Source organism: Nyctereutes procyonoides, unplaced genomic scaffold, assembly GCF_905146905.1.
Source record: "Nyctereutes procyonoides isolate TBG_1078 unplaced genomic scaffold, NYPRO_anot_genome, whole genome shotgun sequence".
Lineage (NCBI taxonomy): Eukaryota > Metazoa > Chordata > Mammalia > Carnivora > Canidae > Nyctereutes > Nyctereutes procyonoides.
In genome coordinates, this window is record NW_026575049.1 from 24,400,777 (window position 1) to 24,412,365 (window position 11,589).

An 11,589-nucleotide genomic window follows, 5' to 3' on the forward strand; every position below is an offset into this window, starting at 1 on the left:
CACCGTGACAAGGGTGAGAACAGACAAGTGCCTCACAAAGAAAGGGCTGTCAGAGAGTAGAGACAGCAAGGATCCATGCTGGAAGGCAGTGGATGAAGAGGTTTAGGAGTTAGACAGAAGGAAGTATTGTAGGCAAAGGAAACAGGCTGAACAAAACCACAGCACCAGGAAATGCCCTGCAAGCAGCTGAAGTGGAGAGATAGAAGGAGCTGCTTCTAAATAACTTGTGAAAGGCCTTAGTGGCACCCTTAGGCATTTGGTTCTTATTTTGGAGGTAAGGAGAGACATAGGGAATGTAGTGGACATTTGCTAGTGGACATTTGTGGGTTGTCCATCATTCAACGCACCCTATCAGCACCCTGATATTCCTAGTGGAGAACCCCCATCAGGTGGTCTTGGTAGGAGGTAAGGCTTTCTGTCACCCAGCCTGGATTCATGCATACCCCCAACTGGGAGTGACCCAGGAAAGCAGTGGGGTCCTAACCCAGTTGCCCCTGGGCTATCCTTAGCTGAGCCTCCCTTGGTTCTGGCCCATTTTCCAAGTTTGGCTCTGCAGCTTCTCTGGCCAGTTTGTGCACCACTGTCCTTCCAATAAAATTCCTTTTCTGTTTAGGCTACCCAGAGGCAGTTTTTGCTGCTTATCACCCAGACTCTTGAGAGCACACTGAAGCAGCAGAGGGAGCTGATCAAAATCGTGTTTGAGAAAGATAACAGTTATCAGGACTGTGGCCAGCCCACGGCCTACACAGTCAGGCAGGTGCCTTTCGGAAGGGCTGGTCCCTCAGCCTAGAGCATGACTCCTCTCTCCTGCCCCTTTAGCCTTGAGGCCTCAGCTTACAAAGTACCTCCATAAGAACCTTCTCTGATCCCACCTCTCCACTCATTCAGTGCCCCTCCTGGATGTCATCCCAGACCTGTGGGTTCTTAGACACTTGGCAGTTCGAGAACCTCAGTCCTATACTGTATTCTGGCCACCCTGAATCATGTTCTCAGAGTGTGCCAAATTATTCTCAATGAACACCCTGACCCTAAAGTTCTATCCCCTCATCCTTCACATCTCGGCTCAGATGCCAAAGTCTCTGTGAAAATTTTGCTAATTCTGTTCCTTAGTGCTCAAAAAACTTGGGAAGGTTTGTCCTTCTGTTACGACCTCTGTTGCATTTCGCTTTGTATTAGGTCAGGTTGTTTGGAGCTCAGCTCCTTGAAAGTTGGGACTGTTTCACACTCATCTCCAATACTCCCAAAGAGTCTAACACCATGCTGGGAATATGTTGGTACTCATTCATGCTGAACTGGTTTGAACAAATTTTAAAAATTATATTTAAAAATTTGTAAATAACTTCTGACCAGAGCAGGGGCTCCTAGACAGGCTTCCTGAGTCAGGACACTTCCCACCTCATTCCCACAGGGCAGGAAAGAGTATGGGAACCCACGTTAGAAGGCCCAAATACAACTCCTGACTCTGTCAGCATGGGAAACCTTGGGCAGTTCATTCTATTTCTCCGTCTCAGTGTCTCATCTGCAAAACAGGAATAAAAATCAAGCACCTACCTCACGGCACTGTCAGGAAGATGAATGTATCAGAAGGACTTTTGTAAAGTCCAAGGCTTCACCATAAATTTCATACTTAGCAAGAAGCATTATCTTCCCCTGTTGCTGTGGGATGGTGAAGGCCTGAGCTGGGCAGACACCAGTTTAACAAGGCAGCTCTACATCTGGTTTGGCAGACAGAATTTCATCATTGGTCCAAACCAGACTCTGAACCAAACAGACCAGTTCCACAGGCCAGATGATAAAGCCAGATTATAAGGGCCATTTAGACACATATTCATTAGCAATTCCAAAGGGCCTAAGTAATGCAGAAAAGGCTCTGCTTTTCCAGTTTCCAAGCCTGTCAATGGTTTAGGATTAGTTTCTAAACAGAGGTTCCCCAGGGAGTCCTACCTGGAGGCCCAGCCTCTGAGATCCTGCTACTCTTTAAAAAATTCCATCATGTCAACAAGTTTAACCCTTGAATCCTGTAGTCCAAGAATGGAACGCTTTCCCCTGCACTCTGTGACTACTCCTTTGTGTCCTGCCCACCACACCTACAAAAGCCCTTTCAAAAGGGAGAAATAAACATTTCAAAACCGTATCCTAAAAAAGGCCCTTTGGTCCTAAGAGTCAACTTGCAATGTGAAGTTCCTCATTCATTCTCAGATATGGTCAAAAGAGAACGTCAGTTCCTGCCTTCTTCCTTTTATATGCTTTGGCTAGGTTACTTCTTGCGGCACATGTGACGTAGCTATCCCCAGCCTCCACCTCACAGCAGAAACTAAGACTCAGAGAAATGCTGTAGGACCCAGGGAAGTCACCTGAAGGGCAGCACAGAGCAGACCCTTCTAGATAAACACAAGTGAGAAGTGAGCAGAGGCTCCTCAGTCCCCCTGGCCTTAGCCCACCACACCATCTTGGGTTTGCAACTCAGAAGCTCACTTACATCAGACAGCACAAAGTATAGGAAAAGGACACGGGTGTTGTTGGAGTGAGGCAGGTCTGGATTGAGGTCACCATTCTACCGTTTACTAGTTGTGTGGTCTGGGCCTCAGTTTCTCATCTGTAGCGTACCACAGAATTGGGAGAAAGGATTAAAAGCAAAAACATATTAGGAGACAACGTAGACAAAAGGCCATATGTGCTGTGTGAAGGGCAGGGTCCTTGCTTCCCCTGCCAGCGCTGCACACAGAGCCCAGCACAACACATGCCCTGGGTAAAGGTCTCAGCTGCAGGGCTGCTTAGACACTGCGAGGCCCACGGCTGGTGCTGCAGACACAGTGATTTCAAAACCTGCTGAAGGATGGAAAAGTAGGGGCAACTGCAGAGGCAGTCAATAACAACAAAGAAAAAGACGAGTCACATTCTCTGAGAGAACACCAATGACTTTTAAAGTTCAAAGGAAGGCATGATGAGAACGGGGCTATTCATAACAACTGATACTTCCTAAAATGTCTGCCAATTTCGGTGAAAAGTTATCGTAAGAGAATTCGGGTGAAAGGAAACAACTTCCAGGACACCATTTATAGTGATGGAAAGCCCCCAAAATTTTTTCTGAGAGGATGCACTGAAATTGCAGGGCAGCAAGGGTTGCCACCATGAAGTTATATGAAAGAGCACAGCCAGAGAAGAGAGTCCCAACGAAACAAGGTAAAACAAATCATTTTTCAAGTCCCCCAAAGTAGAGAGCTGAAAATGAGGAACTGCTGTACATTCAGGAGTTTTCTTTTGTTTTTTAAGTAGAATCCACGCTGGGCCTGGGGCCCAAACCCACAAGCCTGAGATACAGACCCACCCCGAGACCAAGAGTGGGAGGCTCAACAGACCAAGCCACCCTGCGCCCCAAGGATCAATTTGAAAAGTAAAGAGAGTGAGCAAACCAGATGAACGATCGCTCCAAGAAACCAAAAGTGGCAGAGGTCACAAGCACCAGGGTCCTGGGCAAGCAAAGAGAACATCTGAGGCACAGGACGGGATCATTCAGAAAGCTGGTTGCTACCCATTGACTATCCAGGAGCCTCAAATACAGAAATGTCAAGTGAGGCTCTGGAGGCCAGGACAGAGGGGTTTGTAGTGTGTCGTCGGGGGCTGAGGGAGCGCTGTGAGCTCTAGAATGGCACACAGGTGGCAAAGATAGGCAGACTAAAGGGACAGAGTTCTGGACTCTACCAGGAAACTGAGGGGAAACAGGCCCTCTTCTACACGCTGATGGTGATGTGAATTGGTACATCCACTGTGGACAGAAGTTTCCTAGGATATCTTAAAACTGCAAACCCATGGGGCCAGAACAGAATGTTAGTTCCTGTCTCTTCCTTTTATACGTCTTTTATCATCTGATTCTTGCAGCATCTGTGATGTAGGTATCACCACCCCCACTTTGACCCAGCAATCCCATTTTTTGTCATTTATCCCATACTTAGATCTGCGTGTGTATGAAATTCTGAATTTACAAAGCTAGTTACCACAGCATTGTTTTTTTTTTTTTTTTAAGTTTTTTTAAGTAGGCTCCACATCCAGTGTGGACCAGCCCAACACAGGGCTTGAACCCACAACCCTAAGGAACAGCACCTGAGCTGAGATCAAGAGTTAGATGCTTAACTTACTGAGCCATCCAGCTGCCCCAGCATTGTTTGTAATAGCAGAACTAGAAACACCCTCAAATATCCACCATAAAGGGCCTGGATGAATGTGTTACAGGCATCCATGCAATAGAAAACCATACAGCAATGAAGACTGGAAAGATCTCTAATATATACGGTTAAGTGAAAAAAAACAAAGGTAAGATGCAGAAGAACAAAGCCTGTCACATGCTACCCATTTGTGCAGAAAAGGGGAGCGAATATTAAAATCCATACTTATCTGTTTATATTTGCACTAAGCAAGTTTTGAAAAAGGTAAAAAGAAACTAAAAAATGAATTACTTATGAGGAGGCAGAGTTGGTAGATGCTAAGCACCAGGGGGAAGGGCTGTGAGCATGACTTTTCACAGTACCCTCTCACATTTTTTTATTTCACCATATGAACATCTTGCCTTTTTGAATAAATAAAAATATTTTCCAAGCAGTAAGTCCCAATCAGCACAGCAATCCCAGCAAATGTAAAGCCCTGGAGAGTTTCCAAACTGGAAGGGCCACAGCTGGTCTTGTGAAGGAGCTGTAACCCACCTCGTGATGGACTCCTCTTTGGGAAACACACACCAATGAACTGACTCCAAAGTGACTTGCTCCTATGCGTTCTGGACAATAGTACTTATGTTATGAAAAGCTGCAAATGACGCAACCGTTCCACGGGATGTGGATATGCAAGGGCCTGCCTATTTGGGTGGATTACACTGGATTATATGGCTATTCCACCTCAACTATTTCAACACCTAGCAACCCCTACGTAAAAATGTAACAATTTGTGCACACATTAATAGAACTCACACAAAATCCAGAGGATACTGACAATCTGATAGTCAGAAAGCGCTTTCTGAATCAAGTTGTTAAAGAACTTTTTAAATTATGAAATGGAGAAAAAAAAAATATATATATATATATATTTTATGCCAATACATGAGCTGAGTAGGAGAACGACAGAAAAGACTGTTCAGGGGGTACCTGGGTCATTCAGTGGTTGAGCGTCTGCCTCTGGCTCAGGTTGTGGGGTTCTGGGGTCGAGTCCCACATCAGGCTCCCCACTAAGAGCTTGCTTCTCCCTCTGCCTGTCTCTGCCTCTCTGTGTCTTTCATGAACAAATAAATAAAATCTTAAAAAAAAAAAATACTGTTCAGTAAACATTAGGCCAAAGGCCTGGGTGTGAATGCAGAACAGTGTTTGTCAAGGGCATAGCCAGACAGACCCCGGGAGGAGTCAGTGATCTGAGCAACCTCAGAAAACTTTATGTCCTAGGAAACTGAACTAGAGGAGATCAGGAGCTAAGATGAGGTAGGAAATAAACAAGCTGTGAGCAACAGCAGCTCTTCCCACCCAAACATTAGCTACAGTGATCTATGTTCAAGATTCAAAACAAAGTTTAGGTCTTGAAAATGATACACCCAAGGGTAAAAAGTAGATCTGTGCTTCACTTTACTGAGCAATTTCCCCAAACACACTCCCTAGAGAAGCCTGTAGTAGGTTTCCATCCCTCTCCTGACCTGGGCCTCCCAATGGTATGCTGGTCACACCAAACTCCCCATGGATGTGGACACCTGGCTGGGGGCCCACACAACACCCTGGGCTTGAGGTGCTATCCTTTATCAGACACACCTTTCCAGAGCACCTCTCTAGTACTAGGTAGTGTCAGGGTCTCTGCCAAAGACGGGGCTGACTGCAAGAATGAAGACAGCAGAGGACAAGGCAGTGCTACCCAAAGGCTCAGGAACTGGAAGTTCCTTGGCAGGCTGGGGCTCAGCATGGACTAGCCATAGGAAGACTACATGAATGTAAGTGCCTGACAGAGTGAGCCCCCCAGAGCCCACCATGTAGGTACAGTGGCTGACAATCACTCACATCAGTGTGTTACCATGGAATTCAGAATACCAAGGATAAAGAGCCTGTAAGCTTCCAGAGGAGAAAACAGGTGGCACACAAAAGATCAGGAATCAAATGGTATCATATTTCTCAACTACCAAAAGCTAGAAGACAATCAGGCAATGCCTTCCAACATCTGATATAAAATTACGTCCAACCTAAAATTCTAAACCCGCCCAAACTAGCAAACTGGCATGAAATCAGAATAAAGATGTTTTAAGATAGACAAGGCCCCATCCCACCCCCCAATTTCCCTCTAATGTAACCTTTTCTCAGGAAGCTACTGGAGGATGTGCTCCAACAAAACTAGGGAGTAAAAAAAACAAGAACCAGGGAACAGGGGCCTCAAGGTCACCGCTCCCTACTGATGGCTAAAGCAATCCCAGGATAAGTGTGGGACAGCAGAGCTAGACAAATATGACATGGGGCAAAAGGACGGAGGGCTTCAGAAGAGACAGTGACAAGGGGGATAAAATCAGATCAGGTGAGGAAAGTGTAATGAAAACTAAGGGAAGGAGAGCTTCCCTTTTTATCCCAATAGGGGGATAAAAGCAACTAACCCCCTATTGAGAATCTCTGTCACAAGAATTAGGGCTGAATTCATTGCAGGAACATGGAAAGTAAGGAAGTGAATAACTGATGCTATTGTAAGTCCGAGGAAAAACACAAACAGCGACAAAAAAATGTAGAGGATATACACAAGAGAAATAAAAACGTCTGCCCAAACAAAGCTTGTATACAAATGTCCCTAGCTGCTTCATTTATAACAGCCAAAAAAGTGGAAACAACCTAGGCACTGACTGATGAATGGGTAAATAAGGCATGACGTATCCACACAAGGGAACACTATGCTGCAACACAGATGAACCTCGACATTATGCTAAGTGAAGGAAGCCACATCTTGTACGAGTCCATGTAGGTAAAATGTTCAGAATAGGGCAAATCCACAAAGACGAAGGTAAATGAGCTCACTGAGCGGTCTCTTCAATCTTTTCCAAAGAAAACAGCTGCCTCAACTTGCCGTCACCCACTCATTCCTGACTTCCTTATGGCTTACGTAGACTTGACCCCTTCATCCAACTGCTCTGTCCCATGTCAGCCTCCAAACTGCCAAATCCCGCAACTCCTTTCATGGCTTTGTCCTCCTTGCTGTCTCTGCAGCACTATCCGTCATCATCCACTAGCCACTCCTTGAGAAGCTCTCCTTCCCTTAGTTTTCATTACACTTTCCTCACCTGATCTGACCTCTCCGTTCTATCTTCTCTCTCACCTCTAGCCTCAACTCCAGTGATGACTCCTCAATCTCCATCCCCAGTTTTGACCTCCTCCTGAGCACTGGCCTCGGATTACCTTGTGGATGACCACCCCACCCCCAGCACCTCAATTTCTGCCCACTGAAGACAAATGTTTATCATCTCCCTAGACCAGTTCTTCCTGCTGGCTCCTGAACTTTCCCAATGCCCCAGGATCAAAGCTGTGATGGAATCTTAGAATTCCACCTCTACTCTGCCTTCAGGGTGAGGCCTTCGCTGAGGCCCTACTGTTTTAGGTCCACCATCTTGCATGATGGCCACTTCCTATCCCAACCCCATCACCCTTAGTATCATCATCTCACACCTGGAAATGGCTGCAGTTCCCTCCCACTGACCTGGTCTCCCTGATTCCAATCTTCCTTGCCCATCGCCACAGTCAAATTTTCTTAAAATAAGTGGTTAGTGTGTCATCACCCTACTTAAAAATCCTCAGCAGTTCCCTCTGTACATTCCACAAAACATGTGCATCAGGTATGAAGACTCTTCAGTTTAGCTCCAACTCACCTCTCAGACCTTATCTTCTACCGTTTCCTTACACACATCATAAGAGTCCAAGAACTTGCGAGCAATCCTTTATCTCTAAGGCAGCTTGATCCTCCTCTGCCATGTGCTTGTCACGCTGAGTTTGCTACCCACCCTTTTGGGTCTCATAAGAAGGACACCTCTGTCACTGTGCTTTTCCTGATCCCAGTGGGAAAAAATATCTCACCTCTCTGCCTTTCCAGAAGACTTGGTTTATCACAATCCATGAGGCACTTTCTCATAATACAGCTATCTGCCACAAAAGAAAGTACTCTAGATATCCCATCATGGGAGAGGTGGTGCTGGTAGCCTGGAACAACAGAGCATCCTGCAGTGGAACAAGGTCCTGGAGACCAACCAACATGTTTCTTTGTTGGGCCTACAGTATGCTTCTTTAAAACAAACAAAAACCACTTTGAGCCAACATTTTAAAATGTGGATATTTCACAGATGACAGATCCCTTTTCCAAGAGGCTTCCCTTACCTACCTAGTCTAGTCTGCCCTAGCCATTCTCTAGAATACGGGCCCATTTTCTTTTCTTCATGTATCCTGCCAGAGTGTTCATTTCAGTTATTTGTTCAGCTTGTGTTTATTCCCTCAAGAATTTATGTTCTCTGAGGGAGAAGAGAATGTGTATGTCTTGTTCAAATCTCTCCTCGGCACTCTGTCCATCGAATGGGTCCTTAGAAGCCACCTAAGAGATGTGCTGGACAAATGAACGGATGCGGCCTCCTTGGACTCACATCCTCAAAGGACACTCATGGATTACAGCAGGAATGATGTTGCCCAGTGAGGCATCCTTGCCCACCTGGTTCCTGGAGGCAGGCATGAAAGCTCGAGGTTCCAAGTACCATCCCCCAACCCCCATCACACACAAAGTATGCGTACTCATATTCATAGTCTTTTCTTCCTTACCTGACTAGCTCCTAGAAGCAACTGATCTAACCCAACCCCAGGGGCTGTGTCTATCTAGTATAACTTAGATAGTCCAGCCCAAGGTTGCTGGACTTATTCAGGCATTCGGCAAGTATTTAGTTCTAAGTGCAAGAAATACAGCATGAAGGAAACAGAAAGATCTGGCCCTCATGAAGCTGACATTCTGGAGGAGGAATGGATGTAGAATTCAGGGATATCTGTAATTGCAGACCACTGGCCTTCACCCTGCCCAACCCTTCTTGTGCTCCAAGACCCCGGTCAAAGGCCACCTCCTTGGTGTGGTCTTCCTGGTATGAGTCTTTACCAAACTCCTTCAGTGATGACTTTCACTTACTGCTCTGAGCAAGTATAAGCTATTCTATCCTGGCATTACTAGTTTTATTATTGTTCATCTTAAGCTCCATGAGGCCATAAAATTCTCTTTCCTGTCTCTCATGTTCCCTACAGCTGAGAAACCACAGCTGGCATTGAATACTTGTTGACCAGTTTGGACAGGGAGTCATTTTTTCCCAAATCTGGTATGGGGACCTGTGAAGCCACGGAACCACGGTGGTAGTTTCCATAAGGTATATTTTACTCAGAAGACTATAGGGGAAAGGTTAATATTTAACCACTAGGGAATTCAACACATTATAAATTAATATAAATAGGAATCAGTTATGGAATGAGAAGGCAAAATGCACATGAGTTCCTTTGTGTGAGCTTGCTGTTGGGCAGCCTTGGACATACTTCTTACTGGCTAGGTAACCTTGGCTAAGTTAATGAACCACATTAGGCCTCTGTTTCAGGATTTATTAAAGGAGATGAGAGTAGTATAACAGATGTTATTCTACCTGGCGAAAGTGTTGTCAAGGATTGAGACTATTCACATGTATGAGTGCTTAACACCGTGCCTGGCACATAAATGCTCAAAATATGTTAGCTGTCCTTGTTAAGTTCCAAGAACCTCTCTTCTCCATTTGTTAATACATCTCTATTTAGGAGCCCTTCGTGGAAAAATCTGTGGTTAGATTTGGGGCTTCAATTAAGGGTCTTAGCTCACCGCCAGGAGGGCCAAAAACAGAAGGCAAGGAGAAGCCAAGGGGTTAAACGTCACAGAAGCAAAATGAGAAACAGATCCTTTTCAATTAGCTGCTGCCACTTATCTCTCCCTCTAAAAGAGAATCTTCTGCTGCCTCAGTGTCTTCATCTGTACAATGGGGATGTAGCCACTGTTTCTGCCTGCAAGACTGTAGTGAAATCCTGGACATGACAGCACTTTATAAACTAAGAGCGCAATGCACTTGAGTCACTGCTTAAAAGCATGGGTTCTGGACAATCTCAGGTGAGTGACCTTAGACAAGCAAACATCTGGCCTCAGTCTCCCATGGGGCCCTAGTGAGAAGTGAAACAATGAAAAGAATTTGGGGACTACAACACCAGAAGAACCCAACTATTGAGTTACTATTATGATTATTAACCTATTCACTGGACTCCTCACTACCAAGAGTCAGATGAAAGCCTGATACAGTGACCCCAACACTAGCCCAGGAGATGGGCTCTCTAACCAGCTGGTTGACCTTGGGCAAGTAGCTGACCCTCTCCAAACACTGGGTTCCCATGGTCACAAAATGAGAGCATTGCAAGAGAGAATCCCTGGGCTCCTACCAGCTCTTCCACTCCGCTGTTAAGGTCTCCGGAACAAAGGCTACCCGCTCCCCAGCCTGTCCCCGAAGGGCCACAACTCAAAATTCTCGCTGCTCAATTCCCTTTGCAGCGCGGCAGCAGGAGCGCCCGGGTCTCCACCCCGGAGAGAAGTGTCCACACTCCGCCGCCACCGCTCGCTTCATCAGCAACTTGCTTCTGCAGCCGCTCCCTGCCCAAAGTTTCCCTGAGCGCCAGGGGACCCGGCGGCGGGTCAGCCCCGGGAAGCCCAGAGAGCAGCGCGCGGAGCCTGGGGACCCGGTTTCGGTGATCCCCAAGCCGCCCCCGCAGCCGGGCGGGGAGTGACAGGTGCGCCGCGGAGCTGCGGGCGGCGGGAGAGCGCGACCCCGGGCGGCGCGTGTAGGCGCGCGAGGGAGGCGGCGGCCGCGGCTCTCCTCAGGCTGCTCCCCCGGGGCTCGGGACGCCCCCGGCTCCGCGCCCCCGGTCCCACGACCCTAGCTCCGCTTCCGGACACGAGGCGCCGCAGAACCCGGCGGCCGCGCGGGGGCCCAAACTCGCAGCGCTCGACAGGGCTGGGTTCCGCCGGGCCGACCGCGCGTGCTGAGCCTTCCCGCGCGCCAGGGCTTGCGGGGGGTGGGCGCACGCGCACCCGCGCGCCGCCGTAACCCCTTCCTCCCCGCGCGCCCCCGCACTCCCACCCACCCACCCACCCACCCACCCACCAGCACTCACCGTCGATGTCCCCCAGGGTCAGCTCGTCGCCCAGCTCTGTGAGCGTCTCCATGGTCTCCAGATCGCCCAGCTCGCCGCTCTCGTCCATCGCCCGGCTCGGCGCGGAGGCCCCCCTGCCGTCCCGCTCAGGGAGACGCGGGGGCGGTGCAGCCGCCACCGCCCATGACACCCGACAGTCCCCTCCCGGTACCGCCTCACCGGCCGGTGCCAGCCGCCGCCATGTTTGCGCCGCGCGGGAGGGGCGGGGCGGGATTCCCCCGCCCCAACCCGCGCCCTCCGCGGCCCCGCCCCCAGGCCGCGCACCCCCTTGTTTGTTGTCAATGGGACCAGGCCCATCGCGGCCAATCCGCGAGCGAAGCGGCGCGTGGGGTGATGGCGCGTCATCGATCAGCAGCTC

General features: G+C 48.3%; 1 protein-coding gene across 2 annotated transcripts in view; it reads right to left on the reverse strand.

The window, feature by feature from the left end:
- SREBF2 (sterol regulatory element binding transcription factor 2) overlaps positions 1-11,436 on the reverse strand; it is a 61,981-nt gene extending 50,545 nt beyond the window's left edge. Inside the window, exon 1 of one of the 2 annotated variants that reach the window (XM_055328040.1) lies at positions 11,193-11,436. In XM_055328040.1, the coding sequence (XP_055184015.1) occupies positions 11,193-11,280 (88 nt within the window). In that variant the 5' untranslated portion in view covers positions 11,281-11,436. Of the gene's footprint in view, positions 1-1,551; positions 1,681-11,192 lie in introns of those variants that run through there. The other variant, XM_055328041.1, reaches the window with a different exon arrangement.
- Positions 11,437-11,589: the final 153 nt, after the last annotated feature.